The sequence below is a fragment of the Cebus imitator genome, unplaced genomic scaffold, assembly GCF_001604975.1.
Source record: "Cebus imitator isolate Cc_AM_T3 unplaced genomic scaffold, Cebus_imitator-1.0 Scaffold37, whole genome shotgun sequence".
Classification (NCBI taxonomy): Eukaryota; Metazoa; Chordata; class Mammalia; order Primates; family Cebidae; genus Cebus; species Cebus imitator.
The window spans coordinates 2,121,322-2,140,612 of record NW_016107352.1 but is presented as its reverse complement, the minus strand read 5'-3'; the positions used below and the strand labels follow the sequence as shown (position 1 = coordinate 2,140,612).

At 37.9% G+C, this 19,291-nt stretch overlaps 1 protein-coding gene across 13 annotated transcripts in view; it reads right to left on the bottom strand.

Moving 5' to 3' along the window:
• Positions 1–5,880: 5,880 nt before the first annotated feature.
• PPP1R9A (protein phosphatase 1 regulatory subunit 9A) overlaps positions 5,881–19,291 on the bottom strand; it is a 333,495-nt gene continuing 320,084 nt past the window's right edge. For 5 of the 13 annotated variants that reach the window (XM_017525139.2, XM_037737278.1, XM_037737275.1 and 2 more), the window contains 4 exons: positions 11,875–12,187; positions 9,872–9,991; positions 7,494–7,676; positions 5,881–6,139 (listed from right to left, as the gene is read on the bottom strand). In XM_017525139.2, coding sequence (XP_017380628.1) covers positions 5,927–6,139; positions 7,494–7,676; positions 9,872–9,991; positions 11,875–12,187 — 829 coding nt within the window. In that variant the 3' untranslated portion in view covers positions 5,881–5,926. Of the gene's footprint in view, positions 6,140–7,493; positions 7,677–9,039; positions 9,064–9,871; positions 9,992–11,874; positions 12,188–19,291 lie in introns of all 13 variants that reach the window. The other 8 variants (XM_037737279.1, XM_037737281.1, XM_037737280.1 and 5 more) reach the window with 5 other exon arrangements.

Sequence of the window (19,291 nt, the reverse complement as noted above, 5' to 3'; positions counted from 1 at the left end):
AAGAAAATATATATTTAAGGAATTTCACTAAGCACTAACTAAATTTCATGTTGTTGGGAGGTGTCATCTGGCTGGAGTGCCTCTTAATTCTCACTTTTTAAAGTAATTTAATTATTTCTGGCCAATTGTTCTTTCATGAATTAATGATTATATCCTTAACAGAAAACCTGGGTGTATAAATAATATAGTTGAAAGTAACAGAAGTGTACACCTTCCAACAACATATACTCCTAACCACTTATGTTTTTTTTTTTTTTTCTTTTTTTGGCAACAACCAAAATGCCATCACTTGCACAAAAAGTAAGTAAATGATCATGTGATGGCAGCATTCACCATCAAAGAGCCAGCAGTCAGTGACTTTAAGCATCACAGTCACCAATTATGTCATTTTAGAATTGAGCAAATTCACAAGAACACACAGTGCAATTTTTAGCCAAGAAAACTGCAGTCTGCAGTTGACAATGCCCAAAGCTGCATAAATTTCTTCTGAGCTCCAACTCAGCAATATGCAATCTTGACATCAAAGCATTAACCAAATATTTGAGGAAATTTTCTTACTAAAATACCAAGTATCTGATAAATCAATTTTACCAAAATATATAAACATATAGGAGGATAAGTGCATTTAGTAGAAATACTTACAATTAAAAAGTCTCTTAAAATCTATGGGCCATTCAATGTATACACAACACAAGAAGTGGCAATAAGGCTATGATTACGGCTCCAGGTCCTGACTGACCTTACCAACTTCCATACACAATATATTTTTTAATGCCATGTGATTGTAGTGTGTGTGCATGTGTAAGGTGGGAGTTATAGTCACACATACGTAGTTCTGAACATCTACACAAATGGCATGCACATTATTGAGAAGTTGTCTGTTCTCTTATCCCTTACATCTTACCTGTTGTTGAATCCCTAGCAGTTTTGGGGTTGGGTTAGGGTCAGGCATTGGATATCATCATATTTCTTTCCTTCTCCACTCTGAGGATCTGGAATCAGGTCACAGGCTGTGCTGGCTCCACATGCTTACATATGTGAACCTTCAAGTAACTACCATTCCCTCAATAGGCTCACACAGACACCACGCACAAGCAAACACAAACCCTCTGTCTACCATAAATAGAACTTGACGCTTTCAGTTTCCAAGAGAAACTGATTCTGTTGGCTTTTTCTTTGCCCCTCCAGCTCCTTAGTGGGGCCTATTCTATGCTGCTACTTCAAGTTACTCAAATGTGTTTTGTCTGGTGTTATTTTTTGCCCAGTGTTTTGGACCAAGACTAGATTTCCTGAGACTTTAAATACACAAGACAAATGCAAACAAAATCTGCCAACATACTCAGGCTGCTTTGAGGAGTGAAACACTGAAGCACATTTGGAGTTCCTATAACACTGCTTTCTTTTGGGAATGTACAGTCCTCCCCCAGCTTCCCATCCCCCATCCTAATGTAAGCCATTTTAATAGCAAATATGGATATTTGGTGGTTCATACCTGTAATCCCAGCACTTTGGGAGGCTGAGGAGGATGGATCACGAGGTCAGGAGATCAAAACCATCCTGGCTAACATGGTGAAACTCCATCTCTACTAAAAATGCAAAAAATTAACTGGTGTGGTGGCACATACCTGTAGTCCCAGCTACTCAGGAGGCTGAGGCAGGAGAATCATTTGAACCTGGGAGGCGGAAGTTGCAGTAAGCCAAGATCACACCACTGAACTCTAGCCTGGCGACAGAGCAAGATTCCATCTCAAAAAAAGAAAATAAGAAAACATAGATGTTTTGGCTGGGGGTGGTGGTACATGCCTGTAGTCCCAGATACTTGGGAAGCTGAAGTAGGAGGCTCACTTGAACCCAGCAGTTTGAGGCTGCAGTGAGATATGATGGCACCACTGCAGTCCAGTCTGGGTGACAGATGACAGAAAATAAAAACAAAAAGAAATATGGACATTTTATTTCTGGACTTTATCCTTAAATTCTTAGCTTTAGAATAGTGCACAGGCAGATCCTTGATTAAAAGCAAATTTGAAAAGATAGAAAAGGACTGCACTTTTCCATTTTACCTTTTCATTCTGAGACCACTAAGGTCTTTGCGTTAAGCAGGTGACATGAACCCTAGTGACTACTGTCCACCAAAGTGACCCTCATCTTCAGCTCTGTCAGGAGTATCTTTAGTTACTCAAATGGAAATATCTCAGTGTAATGATGGGGCTACAACCTATCTAAAGTATAGATGGTTCTCTTAGGTTTGCTGGGACACTTCCTTTAGCATCCTCTTGAACACTATTGTTAAACACTGGATTTCATCTTGAAGTTTAGTGTGCATAACCTTTAACACTTAAACATGAATCAGAGTATGTATATAAATACAGAATTTCATTTCCCTTTCATCAAATGCAATTTTCAAGCACATGTTAATTCTGGTGCACAATGAACCCAGAATTGTGTCTTCAGCACAAATGGCTTAGGTGCTAGATCAAACTACCTGTGACCATTTTTGTAGCCTGGGCCTAAGATATTTTAAGATTTCAGGCTAGAGATGATTATAGGGTCACAGATAGTGGCAAAGGTAAATTTGGTTCCTCATTTTCCCTTTTGCCACTTTGTTTCCAATGACAAACAAGCAAAAGGTAGCCAGTCCCATTTTGTGCCGGTTGAAAGCTGAGTTTGGCTTTAGCACCTATCATACTGCAATCATGAACTGCTGTGGGTTAAAAAAGCTTGTGTGATGCTGAGGGTGTGAAATCAATGTCAATCCCAGCTAAAGGATGACAGCCACAGAACAGCTTTATTGTCATGAAACTAAAGGGGCACTTCATCAGGAATGTTAGAATGGATGAAATGAGGTTTCTTCCCTAACTTAACACTCTGCAGTAATTTCTGATTCAGGCAAAAAGAAAAAAAAAAAAGAATGAGCTAAGTATTACATAAACTGTGAGTTACTTGAAGGGAGATGGTCTTAAAGTAATCTGTTGCAAAACTAACATCTTTTGATGGAAAACCCTGACCCAGATACAGCTCATACAATGCTTTCTGTCTGCAGCTTGGTCTCACCACACATTCCTTCCCAACAAAGTATCACCCAGACCCCAAAACACTTTTGGCTATTGTTAGAGTCATACTGAGCTCTCCTTTCCTATTTCATAGCAACCAGACATTCCCTTTCTGTTCATTTTCTTATAATAAAAAACTGCAAAGTTGTTAAGGTTGATGAAGTAACAATTCTGTGTTAAGTCATAAAGACACTGAAAACCACTAGCATTAAAGTAGGATTGTGCAAGACATTGGAGCCTCGATTAGGCATCATGCACTACAGTCAATAAAAGAAATAGAAAACAAAATACACACAAGATCTGAGGCCTTTCACTTTGTTTTTGTACCATAATATCAATCAATCAGTTTACATCTTATGCTTTGTGGGATAATCAAACCAAGTGACTTACAATTTCATCTAAGTAGTAATGTTAAAATAACTCATTTAGGCCTAAAATTACTATAATTTAACTTAAAAAATCAAAATAGTTATAATACTAAATGATTTAAGAAATAAGAATTTGATTTATAATATTGTCAGTTGGACATTTATCTACACATTCAATGTACAAAATTATAAAGAATACTTCTAAGACATTTAAGAAAATGCAATAGAATAGATCATAAATTAGGCATAGAGACAGACACTTACAGACATTTCCAGTATATACATCCATTTTCAAATATCACCAGAGTGTAAACATAACTTAAGATAATCATCCTTCTATTTCTACTCTTGAATACAGTGAAACTTCCAGTGTGATCCAGGTCACTTCTTTCCCCAAAGATTGGCAAAAATTTATAATAGAAAGTACTAGTATTACCAGATTTTTTACTAATTTAGTGTTTTAGTATTAGAAAAGTTTTGCCAAATTTTACCACTCATTAATAGTGGCTGCTTATTTTTCATGATGTTAGTAAATAACAAAGTAACAGACATCTCAAGATATTAAAGAGTATCCAGTATGGCAGTTTCATTATCATACCCCAAATGAAGATGATAGACGGAAAAACATAATGATGACTATGATAACTGTAAAACACAGTATTACTTTATGTCAACGTTTCTGAGGATGAATGGTCTGTACCTAATGAAAAAAAGAGCTGAAGCATAACAGACAATACTCTGGCAATGGAAAGGAAACAATCTTTGCGGGAAGAACAGAATTAAAAATGTCTAAATAATTCCTGAATTCAGATTTTCAAATAAGTCAAAAAAATTTTTTTTAACAACAAAAAATATCACAATGTTATTAAAATACAAGATGGGGCTAGAAGGGAGTTCCCTTAATCTGTTATGCTCAAAGCTCTTACCCAACTTCTGCATATAGAATGCTTCTAGTGGAAGATATGACGATGCTGGGAACAAAGCAGAGATCCTCATAAAGTAAAGGAAGTAAAATACTTGTCCAAGAATTCATGTGGCCTCAAGTCTTATTCTGAAACTTGCCCCTTAGAAAGTGGATAACCTCATTTTTAGAGTCAATGCAGCAGAGAACCAGATACATGAGCATAAAAAACAAAAAACCATAAACCCTCATCATATGAAATTTCTCAAAATGAGTTTTTCTCCTTCTTCTGCCCCAGTCTGCACTTGACTTAGTTTGGTGAAATACTGAAATCCTTAATACTGGTTTAAAATTAGTATAAGTTTCTCCACTACTAAAGTGTATCTCATGCACTGCCTTAAACTTTTTCTGTAGAACTGGAAATCTTTGAGGTATGGAAAGGAATGGCTCAGAAAAACCATTCAAAATCCAAAATGTTAATGGACAGCATTTTAGAGAGATTTTTCCTTCTTTACAGGAACATTCTTTGTACTCAAAAAAATTGGTTCTCTGGTTGAATGTTACTCAAATTTAAATTTCTTCTAACTGGTATTTCTATTTTTCTTAAAAGTACATTTGTTAAAACACTAACTGAGCCCACCTGGGAAATCTTGAGTAGAAAATATGTGACCAGTTCCTGATTGTGTCATAGGCAGGCTGAAGACCAGCCAGAATGTTCCCCAGGAGACGAAACCTGAAAATGGTGGTTTCCTTAGAAATCAATTTCCTGTTCAATTTCTTGGGGTGGGTGGGGGAAGAGGAACTGTGCTGTGTTTGCCAGTGTTGCTGAAATACTGAACACACAGCAGTAGCAAGGTCAACAGATCCCAATATCCCATGGCTGCATTCATGTCTGATTTTTTCTTTCTTGTTCAGCTATATCTGGAGGATAAATGTTACCCTCAGAACCTCAAGAATACCCAGTCCACATTCTTAAGGCTTTTGCTTTTTTCAGTGGTTGACAAATAGCTATAATTCTTTTCTTTCTTTTTGATGTCTAGCAAGCAGAATGGCTTGCTTGCCTTTTCCCTTAGTAGGTAACTACATAGCAGAGCACCCATGTTTCCATAGTGGGGTGGTCTTACTGTCCAGACTCAGAATTTCTAAGAAGGAACTTTTCTCACACATTGGAGTAGGTTTTGCAGCCCTAGAAATAAGTACTGGTCCGAGATCTCATGGCAGGCTGCTCTCTGCCATGCAGACATGTGCAATTGCCATTTCAGGATCCCATACTCAAAATTCACGGTGCTCCATTAACAACACCAAGGTGTGTCATGCTCTTGTTGGGTGGGGTCACACTAGTTCTCCAAGTGACAAAACACACCCAACACAACACGAGATGTTGGTAAGCTAGAGAAGAGTAAAACACAGCTACTTAAATGAGATCTCTGGTTTGTTAATAAACCAAAAGTGGCTTAGGATTATTTTAGTAGTTAAAATTAAGAATGCATTCTACTGCAGAAAATGCAGTTATTCAACACATGGGTCTTAGAGCCGCATTACCCCTATCATTTAAGTTTCAGGGTACTTCTCTTGGAGCATCTCCATCATCTGTAAGAGGGTATGTGTTACTGCTCACCAGCACCCTCGGCTGCAGTTGACGTCATCTTTTCTGTCTTTTTGGACTTCCTCTGCATTTGCTCCTGTTCCTTTCTCCTTAGCTTTTCCCTTTGTTTTTCCATTTTCTCTTGGGCCTTTCGAGCCTTCTCTAGAGACATCTTCATTTCCTTGAGTTTCTTTTTGACCACTGCTCGGTCCTGGGATGCTGTCATTCCAAGAGCCTAGGAAGAAAATGCACATACAAACTGAATTTGAAAACCAGTGACCCCTCTGATGATGTTAATATACAATATGTTCACGCTTATAAACTAATTCAAACATAGAAGAGGTAAGAACAGAGGAAGGACTAGTTACAATTATTTTCTAAAAATCTACATACTGGAGGCTACACTTTATTTCTTCTTTGATGGCCCTTGCAAAGTACACCCTAAAGCCTATCCAAATTAGTAATTCACGAGTGAATGAATGGAAAAAGTGCACAATTCTACTTCTCCAACCTTTGGGCTGTAGACATTTATAGGTAAAGGTATCGCTAAACTCATCAATATTTTCAAAGTGGAGGAGTGAGCACCTGCTGTCACAGAGGGCTCCAAGAAGGGCAAACAGAATTGAAATGGCTTCCTTTCTGCCAATGTTTTCATTACAATGAGAACCAAAAATGTCTTTGGGGCCAGAATGTTCATGTCAGCATGACTAGCCATTCTTTCCCTGTAGGCAGACTTATAAAGGAAGCTTGATTATAATGAGGAGGTTGCTCGATGAACTTAGAATTCAGAATAAGGGGAGTTGCTTATGTACTTTAAATGTTTTGTGACCTTCAGAATCAACAGCGGGATGCATCTATCTCTCTCCCCAACAGGGACAGCCTTGTCAATGGGGCCTTCATATTCACAAGCTATTGATTGATCTCTAACCTTTTCAAGACTGTCAAGAGATACTCATCTGACGGTCAGCCTAGCAGGGGGCTGAAGCCGGGGTAGGGCTTGGGGGTGCGTAGAGCAGGCTGTAAGCTCCTTTTTCCCTTTCCCAAAGGGATGGATGCCACCTTGGTGTCTAAGAGAGATGGACTGGACAAGTGGAAATGAAAGTGCCACGGAGGGGAGGGAAGATGTGTGTACATATTTGGGGAAAAAACTTCTGGGGAGAACGTCATCCCATTTGAGAGTGGTGTGTACGGAAGAGTGGAGGTGAAGGAGAAATGAGTAAGGAAAAGAAGATTCATGGATCTGGGTCTTAATTCTAATGTGATGAATAAGTACACAGTGGCCATTATTAAAACTCATACTGCATCAGAAGTAAGGAGAGTTAATACATGGACCATGTGTTACCAGGTGGAAGCAATGCAGTGGGTCCCTCACTCTCTTAATCAGCAGCCTACCACTTGATTTAGAACCCCTAATGGACTTTCTGAAACTTCATTTACTACTCAGAAAGAATTCAACATCCTTTCTGCTGAATGTTGATGAGAATTACCTCTCAGATATGCAGAATGCTCTTATCTAATGAAAACATTTTAGATGCTATGAGTAATACAAATTATACCTGGTAACCTAACACAGACGTATAATTCTTTACCTTAAGTTTATTTCCATCCAACTGCAGGAGCTGCTCTCCAGTGATGTTTTGGGCACTGAATTCAGATACATACTGCTCCAAATTTAGGCTCATTAACCAGTGAGAAACCTGCTGCACACTCCACTCCTGAACGGCACGATTCTGACACTGACTGTGTTTGGGAGACTGTCCATCATCAAGGATCTGAGACAGGAATGTTACATAGTGTTGTTAAAGGACCAAGATACTATGGCTCATATTATGCTATCAAAGGGAATTTCTTAACCTATGAGAGCCACGTTTATGTTTAAACCAAAATGTGATAAGCTAATGGTTCTAGTGGTATTAAAAATATACTTATTACCCTATATGTTTTTATGTATTTGAAAGTTTAGAAATTCCCCCAAATAAAAAAGCACCATTATTAATGTAGGAAGTTTAACATTGAAGAAAATATACTATGTTGCAAACATTTACATCAAAACAGTCTGGACAGATTATAAGATGTAGAAAATAAGTATTTCATAAATATCTGCATGTAATGCATCACTTATCCTCTAATAACACATTCAAGTTTTGTAAAAACACTGAAGTATCTTTCACTTGGGAGAGGAGAGCATTAAGCTCTCAAGCCTTCTTAGGGAAAGTTTCACAACCATCATTTCATTTGAGCAGCAAGCAAAATGTGAGGAAGATAGGGCAGATAATATCCTTAACTGCTTTTAAGAAATGAGGAAACGGCTGGACATGATGGCTCACATCTGTAATCCCAGCACTTTGGGAGGCTGAGGTGGGTGGATCGCTTCAGGCCAGGAGTTTGAGACCAGCCTGGCCAACATGTCAAAACCCTGTCTCTGCTAAAAATACAAAAATTAGCTGGGTGTGGTGGTGCATGCCTGTAATCCCAGTTATTCAGGAGGCTGAGGCTTGAATCTGGGAGGCGGAGGTTGCAGTGAACCAAGATTGTGCCACTGCACTCCAGCCTGGGTAACAGAGTGAGACTTGTTTCAGAAAAAAAAAAAAAAAAGACAAAACTGGGGCTCAGGAAGTCTATGTGCTCTGTCCAAGATCACACAGTAAGTGGCAGAGCTCAATGGTTACAAGTTTATTCCAGATTTCTGGCTCTGCCCACTGCAGAATATTCCTTTTAATAGTACAAAGGGACAGGTTGGTTTCTAGACCCACTAAGCTGAGAGTAGATGAAGGTGATGATGTCTTGGAGGAAAGGAGTCACCTTGGTGACCCACACAGGGAACACAGAAGGGACAGGGTAAGCCAAGATGAAGGCAAAGGAGAGGAAAAAGAATGGACCATGTTGATGTAATGGTGATGGGAGATAAATCAAGGAACTCTGGAGGTGCAATGCAGAGATCCTCTTAACTTAAAAACATCTTTTAAACTAAGATATGATAAGGGCGGAGAGTAAAACTATTTAACACAAGGTAACCCTTCGCTAAAGAGGAAGGTGTTGTTGTATTGTCTGATTTTTCAATCATCTCCAAAGAGAGAAAAAGCATGTTCAAACAATAGCACATAAGCCACCACACACAGCCCACTGATAGCTCACCTCGTCATCTATCATATCCAGGCTCTGAGTGAGGGAGCGATAAAAGAATCAAGAAGAAACATGTTACAGAAACTGGAGACACAACATATATAGTACACAATTTTAATAAAATGAAAATTGCACCAAGCTTGAAGAATACGGGCAGAAAAGCTTATGAGAAAAAAAAAGTTTTATGAATCAAAAATCATGTTAGAAAGAAATAGTAAGAACAAATACTTAGAGCAAAAATATATTTATTCATAATGCCTTCTGTCCTCCCCCATTTTTTGAGGAACTAAGTTAATCACTAACCTCATTTCCTGACTCTCTTGTACACGTTTATCTCCCGATAATTTGTAGCAATACTAATTTTGACCTGTGCTTTTAAATAAATGGTTCTCAGCCTATTTTCCTTCTTTATCAAAACTGTCCATGTCTACTGCAATGATTCTCAGAGACCTCACCCTAATCAGAACAGTCTAATCAGAGGCAGTATCAGAATCTTTGGGTGAGGGTGGTTGTGGGAGGATGCAAGAAAAAAAAAGAATGAGTAATTTGTGAACTTCTATGTGATTTCTGAAGTTCCATGTTTACCCTACAGTTCCCAGCCTCCTCATCATGTGTATTTACATATACACATAAAAGCTTAACCCCCTGGAAAGCTTAAGAATGAGACTTTGCTTTTGTGTTGAGAAAGACAGGGAGAGAAATCATGAAGACTTCATATTAAATATAAACCACGGTCCTGATGATTTCTATGCAAGATCTACCCTAAAAACATTTTCCTGGTGATGGTTCATGGGTAAAATGTCAGATTTGACAAAGCAGTTCTGTCACAGTGCCATTAAAGTACCTCATCTGATGACAGTGCTAAGGACTGAGAGATCCCCGGTGTTTTAGGTTCTGCTCCTAAGCCGCTGAGGTCTGCCGAACTGGTACTGCTGGGACTGAAGTCATCATTGAAGGTAAAATTCTGTAAAAATAAATGAAGCTCAGTGTTAAATGAGTGCCGTGAGTGAGCAAGAAGTAGGTAGGTGTGTTTGCAAGCTCTAAAAAGGCTCTTTAAAACAATCTTAGCAGAAACTCATGTTTGATTTGGTGATGACCTTCAATGGGGCAGCGGTTGAGAATGCTGCACCTTGTGCGTTTGAGGGAAGTCAGGAATTCTGGTGCTTTCTCCATGTGATGAAAGGATAGGTGTTGTAGAGAAATAACTCTTCAATCTCTCTTCAAGGGTACAGAATTCATTATCCTCTGCAACTGCTCAGAAGAGTAATATTAATAAGCCTATCTTTTTTGACCCTAATCGTGATGAGTAACAGTGTAAGTAAAAATACAAGATGGTGTGGAGAGGCTGAGTTATTAGGAACAGATGGCAATTCATATTAGAAAGGTAGCTAGAGCACCCCCTGGGAAGGATCGCTTGCTGTTGGCCGTGAAAAATACTATGAGAAATGGCAGATCCTCTCCTGGATGTACCCTTCAAGATGATGAGTTCTGGGGGAGGTCAGAGTCTGACAATACACTAGTAGTTACATGCTGAAATACAACTCTCTCACAGCACCAGCAGAGTATCAAAGAGGCTGCCACACAGCACAGACACAGGTTACTAAATAATCACCTGGGGGAGGGGAAGGTGGGAGTGTGTAAATAAAACTTCCCTAGAACTTCATTAAAATGTTTGGTGGATATAAAAATCAAACAACTTAACAATGACTATATAGCTGTACTTGTAAAAAACATTTTTAACCAAATCTGGAGTTTCTACAGCGCAAGATAATGGCAGAATTCTTCAAATAGCATTTAGATGTCTCAGATCCAATATTGAAAATGTTTCAAGACCAAAGTGATGTGCTACTGTCAAAACTTCTTTTGCTAGTAATTCTAAAATGGCTGGATTCCCAGGAACTCTAAGCACTTGACCAACACCATCTTGTTTCTATTTCATTTCCTTAGGAATTGGACTGTTAGTTTTCCACTAGGTTCCCTTATACTGGGTTTAGTTGGTTATCAAAAATAAATACCAGGCCTGAAGCTGGAGACTTCAGTACCAAACAAACTCCAAAGTTTGCTAAAACTTCGGAAAAGAAGTCTAAGTTAGAGCACACAGAGGTAGGCCAGCAGAACATTTAAGCAGCAGGACATTTAACATGAACATTACCATTTGGTATCCCAGTCAAAACCCTTTGAGCTGTTGAAAAGATTTAATTGAAACTGAAAAGAATTAAATTCAAGTAACATTAACCACGTTTCTGTTTGAGAAAGAAAAGTGAACACAGATAAAAGGAGACCAAACAACATGTGAAAGTTAGCCACCATATGTATTTCAATAAAATGTTAGATAAGATTTGCAGTGTCATGCTGGAAATAACCATCATGCATTTAAAACAAGTGACACCCATGCATATATTTCCTAATTAGGTTAAAGAACTTTGGTGATGGGATTATACAGCAGTTATTCAACATAGAAGTTGGATACTAAAAGAAGAAATAAGGGTGCTATGTCAGCATTGGTTTGTTTTAGAGTTTCACTTAGATGTACTGAACACATATTCAGTCCCAAATTTATTTGCTTTTCAGTAAATTTCGAGAAGCACGATGAAATAGCTTAGTAATGTAATTTAAAGTAGAATACTGGGTAAACAAATCTATTACTCTGTTCTATGATTCAAATGCATCTTTCCCAGCATGGCTTAACTGTCAAACTGAGATTAAATAGCAATATATGAAAAGACAGGCAAATCAAAGAGTAATGTACAATCTAGAATGAAACAGTATTAAAGAAGGTGATGGTTAAATGAGGCTATTTTTTCCTACATAAGAAATACCATGCATTGTTTATTGCAGTGTTATTACATTGGTTTCTTGGATCCAGACTACAGACATAAGTTGAGAATGCCTTCCAAAGATTGAAGAAGAGGAGGGATTTGGGTTTCTCTTGTTTGCTTTTGTAATCCATGTGTTTTCTACCTTGGACCCCTTTTTATCTGAAATTAGAGTCTCAGGAGAAGGCTGAAGGGAACTTGCAGGTGCAGGCAGGTTCCTGAAGGAATAGGATCCTTTCCGGCTGTCATTAAACCATGAGAAAGGCATGCAAGGGGAACGAGTGGAGGTCTGAGCTGCTGAACGTGGCTTGGGTGTCCAGTTTTCCAGTCTGCCTCTGAAGACCCTGTTTTGTGAGAAGAATGGGTGTGTTAGATAAAGTACAGATAAAAGACTTATTCAACCAGAGGACTCTGAATAAAGTTTGAAGTAATGATTTGAGAATTGTTCTACTCAACAGAATAAAAATTTTCACTTTTGACTATAACACTAATTTTAACAGTGATCTTTTTGTCTCTAAATTGATTCTGTTGACAATGATCAACAGTTTTGTATTGCTCTTGCCATGGTAAATTTTTAAAAAATGTGCCCAATAAGTGTATGTGGATGAATTACAATCAGGGAGGAGCACAGTCTTTTACGAACTGCTATTAGCTTAATCATCACAGCACTCCCTTTATCTGGGTGACATGCCTCACTGCTAGTGACATTAGCTCATAACCAGCATTCTTTCCTGTCTTCCTCTGGACTTGTGTTCCCAAGGGCCTGAGACTTAAGAAAATAATATATTTAAATAATTTTGAAATTTCAGGGTTCATAATACTTTAGGTAAAACACATAGTTTATTGGGTTTTCACCAGAATCGTAGTGCCTTTTCACAGGAGGGGCAGGAGATCTGAAGTCCTGATCTCCCACTTGGAGAGTTTATCACCCCGAGTACATGGCCTCAGGCCTTCTCTTGGCCTTTAGTTCTCCATCTGTAAAAGGTCGATATTTTTATGTATCTCATATGTGTTTGTTTAAATGAGATAATATGTGTGAAAGTGCTTCAAAAACTGTCAAAAGTCTGTTTATTATTTAACATTTAAAGGATTCAAAGGCATTTGAGGAACAGTCTGAAAACAGATTTTTTTTTGTCTTAATGTAAACTCTTTCATATTTGTAATTATCTTTTGGTTAAGAGAAAAAAATAATTACTAGAAACCAAAGTAGGAAAGGGCAGTGGTTTATGTACATCTTGGAAGAGTTCAGCCTTGCTATTTGATGGAATGCCCATTATTTGATAGCTGCTGATATCAGGGACAACATAAAGATTCCCTTTTAATTAAAAGTACCTGAATACCATAGCCAGACAACTTCTGTCCCATCACATGAATACTGAGTTTCAGTCTTCTTACATCTCATTTCAAATAAATTTTGAAATATATTTCCAGTTTACAGAAATAATGTAACACCTAACAATTCCATTTCCAAATATTATTGTGAGAATCAAATGGGACAATAAATGTAAAAAGCATCTTGTAGACTGTAAAGCAAGATAAAAATGTAAAGGGATTATAAGACTGATAAAGAGAATGAAGAAGTCAGTGAGATTCTGATAAAATATTGAGATCAGCATGCCGAGTGAACCAGAGGTCATTGTATACATGGTCTACACTCTAGGTGACCAAAACTCCAAAATATACTCCAAAAATACAAATTTGGAGAGAGACAGCTATCCCCTCTGCAGCCTCTGGGGAGGGTGGAGGGAATTCAACTTGAGAAGGATCTTGGGCACTGACCCTCTGGGACGTAAACATGTGTCTCTAAGGAAAGATATGACTAGTGGCTCCTGATTTACAACTCTGGGAATGTCTCCATGGAGCTGGTTTCGTCCCCCTCTTCCAGTTAGCCTCCTTAAAATCTAAGCACGTTACCTCTGCAGAGGTAAATCTCTCTGGAGTTCTCACTATGCACTCACAATTCAACTTCTGTTTTTGTTTGTTTGTTTGTTTGAGATAGGGTTTTGCTCTGTTGCCCAGGCTGGAGTGTAGTTGCGCAATTATGGCTCCCTGTAGCCTCGACCTCCTAGACTCAAGCAATCATCACACCTCCACTTCCAGAGTAGCTAGGACTATAGGCATGTGCCACTGTGCCTAACTTTTTTATTTTTTTGTACACATAGGGGTTTCACTATGTTTCCCAGGCTGCTCTTGAACTCCTGCCTTGGACTCCCAAAGTGCTGTGATAAGAGGTGTGAACCACCACTCTTAGCTTCTTAATTTAATTTCTGAGGTTTGTTTTTTAGCTTAGGTTCTACATTCTAGTAAAAATGCCTAGAAAATTCTAGCTATGCAGAAACATAAAAATATTTTCTCTGCAGTCCCACACTCTTATAACTGGACATCTCTGAGGAAAAAGTAGCCCTGATTATCATTATCCTTTCTGGTTATAGATTACTGAATCAAAGGAATTTTTAAAAAAGTTTTATTCACAATTGTAATAAAGTATAGTAGTGCTTAAATATATGAATGTTTTAAAGTTTAGAAATAGGCCATGATTAATGACAGCATGACAATCTTGTCCTACTCCCAGTGAATAGCCTTTGTAACAATGCTTTTAGAACAATCACTAGTACCTTTTTTTAAAAAAATAGGGAGAAAATAAGAATTGTTTTCTACTTATAGTCATTCTATTGCTTTATTTGAAAAGAACTTTCAGTATTCCAAATCCTGTCCAAGTAACATTTGAAAACAAAAATCTGAAGGTCACATCTAATTAAACTCATTCACAACATTTTCACTGTCAGAAAAATATTCAAGACTAATAATTCCACATGGACCTTTGTATCCAGCACTGAGGAGGGTCCTGAGACCATGTAGTTCTTACATGATGCAGCAAAGGAGATCATGGAAGCTGGGCCTCTGGTGATACCCACAGGCTTTCTTTCCCCAGCTTTGCACATCAGGTTAGTAGGAAGGAGGAAGGGTCAAGCAGAATGTAATGAGAGGCCAATTCTGAGGAGACACCTACGTCTCTACAGTGGCAACCTACCAGATTCAGGGATATTTTAAAGAATATTTTTCAGTTCCCCGTGAGGCTTGGCTGTGCCCCTGCTGAAGCTATATCCTGTATGTCTTAATTCTCTGTGTGTATCTGTGATTTTAAAACTCCATGAACGGATGTAACCCCTGGATACTTGCTAGTATTCTTAAAGAACTGAACAGTGAGTGGTATGCTTTGATTTCTTGGACCTAGAGAATATTCATTTAAAAAAGGAAATTTTTACTTTAAAATTACAGACCTATTGGCTTAGCAGACATGCTTTCTAAAATAAATGTCAATTTCCTTCTGAATAAATTGAACTCTTGGGCCCACAATAGAAGCAGAAAGGATTTGGCAGCAGTTATTCTGTGCTGACCACTCTTACAGTCTATTCCACTTGGTGGAGAAATCCATTAGGAACAACACAAAATCCTTCCTTCCCTTCTTATTTGCTTCCTTCCTTTCTTCTTTTCCTCCCTCCTTCCTTTTCTTTCTTTTTCACCTTCCTTTCTCCCCAAAATCGAGATTGGTAGAAATGAGCTCTTGATGAATCTGAAAATAATTTTTCCAAAGGATGAAAATAGGCATATATCCTATATTTCCTCACCTTTTTAAGCTCTAATTTAGTGGCTGCTATCATTTTTGGAAAAAACAGAATCACAAGTCATTAAATTCAGTTTTCATAATCCAAAGATGCCATTTTGGGGGTAGCTGTTTCCTGGCATTTACATGGTTTATGTGATATCTCTTTCAAGTAATGAACTCATTTAAATATATCTTGAATCCAGTTTATTCTGGGGCTGGTACCCCAAAATTAAATTGCCAGCTAAACATTCCAAGGTGATCTTTGTTGTTATTTTAACTTTGAATACAGGTGTGTGAAGCATTCAGCATCTAATTGGATGTCTTCAAAATATCATTAAGAGTTCAGAAACTGCCAGAACAGATAAAGTATAAAAGGAATACAGAATTCAAGGCAGGAGTAAAGGAAGTTAATTGAAGAAAGTTAGCTGCAACCAGAGGAAGAGTTGCAGACTTGTATTTACCTAAATCAAATGAAATAATTTTATGAGGTTCTAACATCCACCAAGGAGACTGAGGTTGTAAAGTTAGCCTCATCTAAAGGGTACCTGGAGACCATAACGCGTAACAGCTGTGAGAAACATGTCCCTCTGTAGCTCAGGGCCAACCCCTGCCCCTACCCAGATATATCCTGCTCCCAGATCCTGAGTTCTGATCTAAGTTTCTAATCAATAAGTAACAGTCCATCTGATATGGTCATTGTAGTGTTCAACTTTGAATCATTTGAGATGGTGAAACTATTCCTTAATGAGTCCTCTCCATACTGAAAAGGTTTAAAATGAAATAGAAGAGGATCATGTAAATAAAATCCATGCTATCAAAATATAAATGCTAAGTTTAAGAATAACAGATATATTGCTTAGGTGTTTGAGAAAATTTATATGAATATAAATCTGAAAGAGAAATGTGTACACTGATTCTATCTTTAAATGTTAACTCATTTTAATGATCTAAACTCATTTTAAATTTGATTTTGTAACATACAAGATATACTAATCACATTCATAACTGTATTGGGATGTTTAGAGTCACTACAGTTAAATATTAATAGATTTTCAAGAGGTTTTTTAAGTATGAAAATTGTTTGCTTGTTAAGAATGTAAGTTTGTCAGGCTTGAGGCATTTGACATACTGTACTTAAATAGAAAACTAAATACTAAATTGATAAATGCAGCTAAAAAGGGGCCAGACAGTTATAAGGAATAAGTCTAATCTACTAAGCCTAAGCTGATATTTTTCAAAGGTCTCCATGAAAATGACTGCATTCCCTGGGCTAGCCTTAGGCAGAGATGAGGTGTTTTTCCATTCACACACATGTGCTCATCTCTATCAGTTCTCCTACAATGTGTGTTTCCAGTCAGCTCAGATGACTCTTAAGCAGGGGTTTTGCTCTTACTCAGCAACAGGATAGAGCTACCCTCCAGGTACTTGTCATAGGATATAATTTCAGACTTGCTGTCATGCCATGATTTATCTAAAGCCTCTTTGAGAGAAATAGCCTATGAAGGACTGCCTGAAGTATAATCCATATAGCCCATTCATTCTGCAAGATATAACAAAAATCATCCTTGGATGAACAAAACTGCCAGCAAAATACACAAGAAGAATATCAATTTGTATCCCTCCCATCAAACCTGCTTTAAACCTAAACAATGAAAAAAATAGCCATTTTTATTTAAGGATTTGAAATATATGTAAATGGGCCATCTCAATCCTCCCAATAACATGAAGAGGGGGGCGTGTGTGTGTGTGTGTGTGTGTGTGTGTGTCTACATCTCCATTTTATAGATGAGAAAACTGAGATACAGAGGGTTTAGGTAACTTGTCCAAGAAGATAAGTGGCAGAGTTGGGATTTCAACCCAGGCTTTTAACCCTTTTGACATTGTGTTTTTATCTTTCACTGGAAGGTTACTGTGATACTTACTATGAAGATGTTACTGAAGATATTGTATTTTAAGTAATAATTTTACTTTTTAATCTAACTCTTCCCTATTCACTTCACATTTTAATAAATTATATTGCTATAACATATGTACTTTTACATGCAAACAAATTATTTTGGAATACCGAGTAGAATGGAAATAATTAAGAAAATAAACAATATATGCATATATGCTCACTCAATAGGCCAATTGAATAATGGGGCAGAAATTAAAGATTTTTCATGGACTCATACAGATCAATACTATCCAAAAGAAAACATTGTAAACTAAAATTTTCTAGTAGCCACATGAAAAAAAGAGGCAAAGTAATTTTAACAATACATTTTATTTACCCTCCAAACCCAAAATATTTTGACATGTAATCAATATTATTAAATTATTAATAAGATTTTTTTTTTTGAGACAGAATCTTGCTTTGTCACCCAGGCCAGAGTGCAATCTTGGCTCACTGCAACTTCTGCCTCCCAGGTTCAAGTGATTTTCCTCCCTCAGCCTCCTGTGCAGTTGGGACCACAGGAGTGCACCACCATGCCCAGCTAATTTTTGTATTTTTAGTAGAGATGGATTTTCACCATATTGGTCAGGTTGGTGTCGGTCTCCTGATATTTTATGTTCTTTTTGTTCATACTAAGTCTTTGAGTCCAGCATTCATTATTCTCCTACACGTATCTCAATATAGACTAGCCTTATCTTACTAGAGGCAACCATATTGGACAGTGTACACTGAGGTGAATGGGGAGTTACAGCCATGCAGTGTTAGCCCAAACCACTTATTTTTTGGTGGGAAACCAAGGTCCTAGGAATTCAGAGACTTGCCCATGGAAAAGTAAGGACTACTACTTGGATTCCAGCTCAGTGTTCTTCCTGCTGTTCACACCTTTCAGGTGAATGCAAATTCATTTCCAAAGAGGCACGCCATCTGTTTCACTTGTCATTTTCTCGACATATTATCACCTAACCCCATCTGAGATTCACACATCTCACAGAGTTTTCCATTCAGTGACTCTACTGGAAACATATCTACAGAGCTCAAAGTAGATGTTCCACTAACATCAGTGGCTACTTACTCTAGCATATAGGTTAGGATTTTATTATACCCTTTGGTATATGTTTTACGGGGTGAACAAGCTCTGACAGCTAAATGTTTCCTGCTTTTGTTATCTGCTATGCTGCCTGTTTAAAATCGGAATGTTGGCTGGGTGTGATGGCTTGTGCCTATAATCCCAGCACTCTGGGAAGCTGAGGTAGGAGAACTGCTTGAGCCCAGGAGTTCAACACCAGCCTGAGCAACATAGCAAGACCCCATCTCTACAAAAACTTTTTAAAAATTAGCTGGATGGACATAGTGGCATATGCCTGTAGTCCCAGCTACTCAGAAGGCTGAGTTGTGAGGATCACTTGAATCCAGGGGGTCAATGCTGCAATGAGCTGTGATTGTGCCACTTACTCCAGCCTGGGCAGCAGGGTAAGACACTGTCTAAAAAAAAAAAAGCCCCCAAAAAAGACAATGGCACTGAGCACTTATTTGAAAAGGGATGGAACCAAATATTTTTTTGTTGAGTTTATTTACTGTTATTAGCCTCATCCATTTTCTCTGGCTGTCTTATGCTGTGCATGTATCTGAGTCATCATGTATCTGTAAGGAACACAACAGGGTAAACTCTTTATAGACGGGAAAAAACTAAAGGCAAGACCAAACAGTGAAAATTTTGCCTGTTTAAAATCTAACAGCCAAAGGTTATAGCTGACCAATGATCTCATCAGAATTTTAATAGCCTAATAAGAATTGGATGAAATGCCTCAAAAAGATAAAATTACTCAGTCCAAGGATCCTTCTCTATTTTTTCTGAGGAAGCCTCCCAGTCCCAGGGATGGTGCGCATATTCCCGGTTGGCCCCCA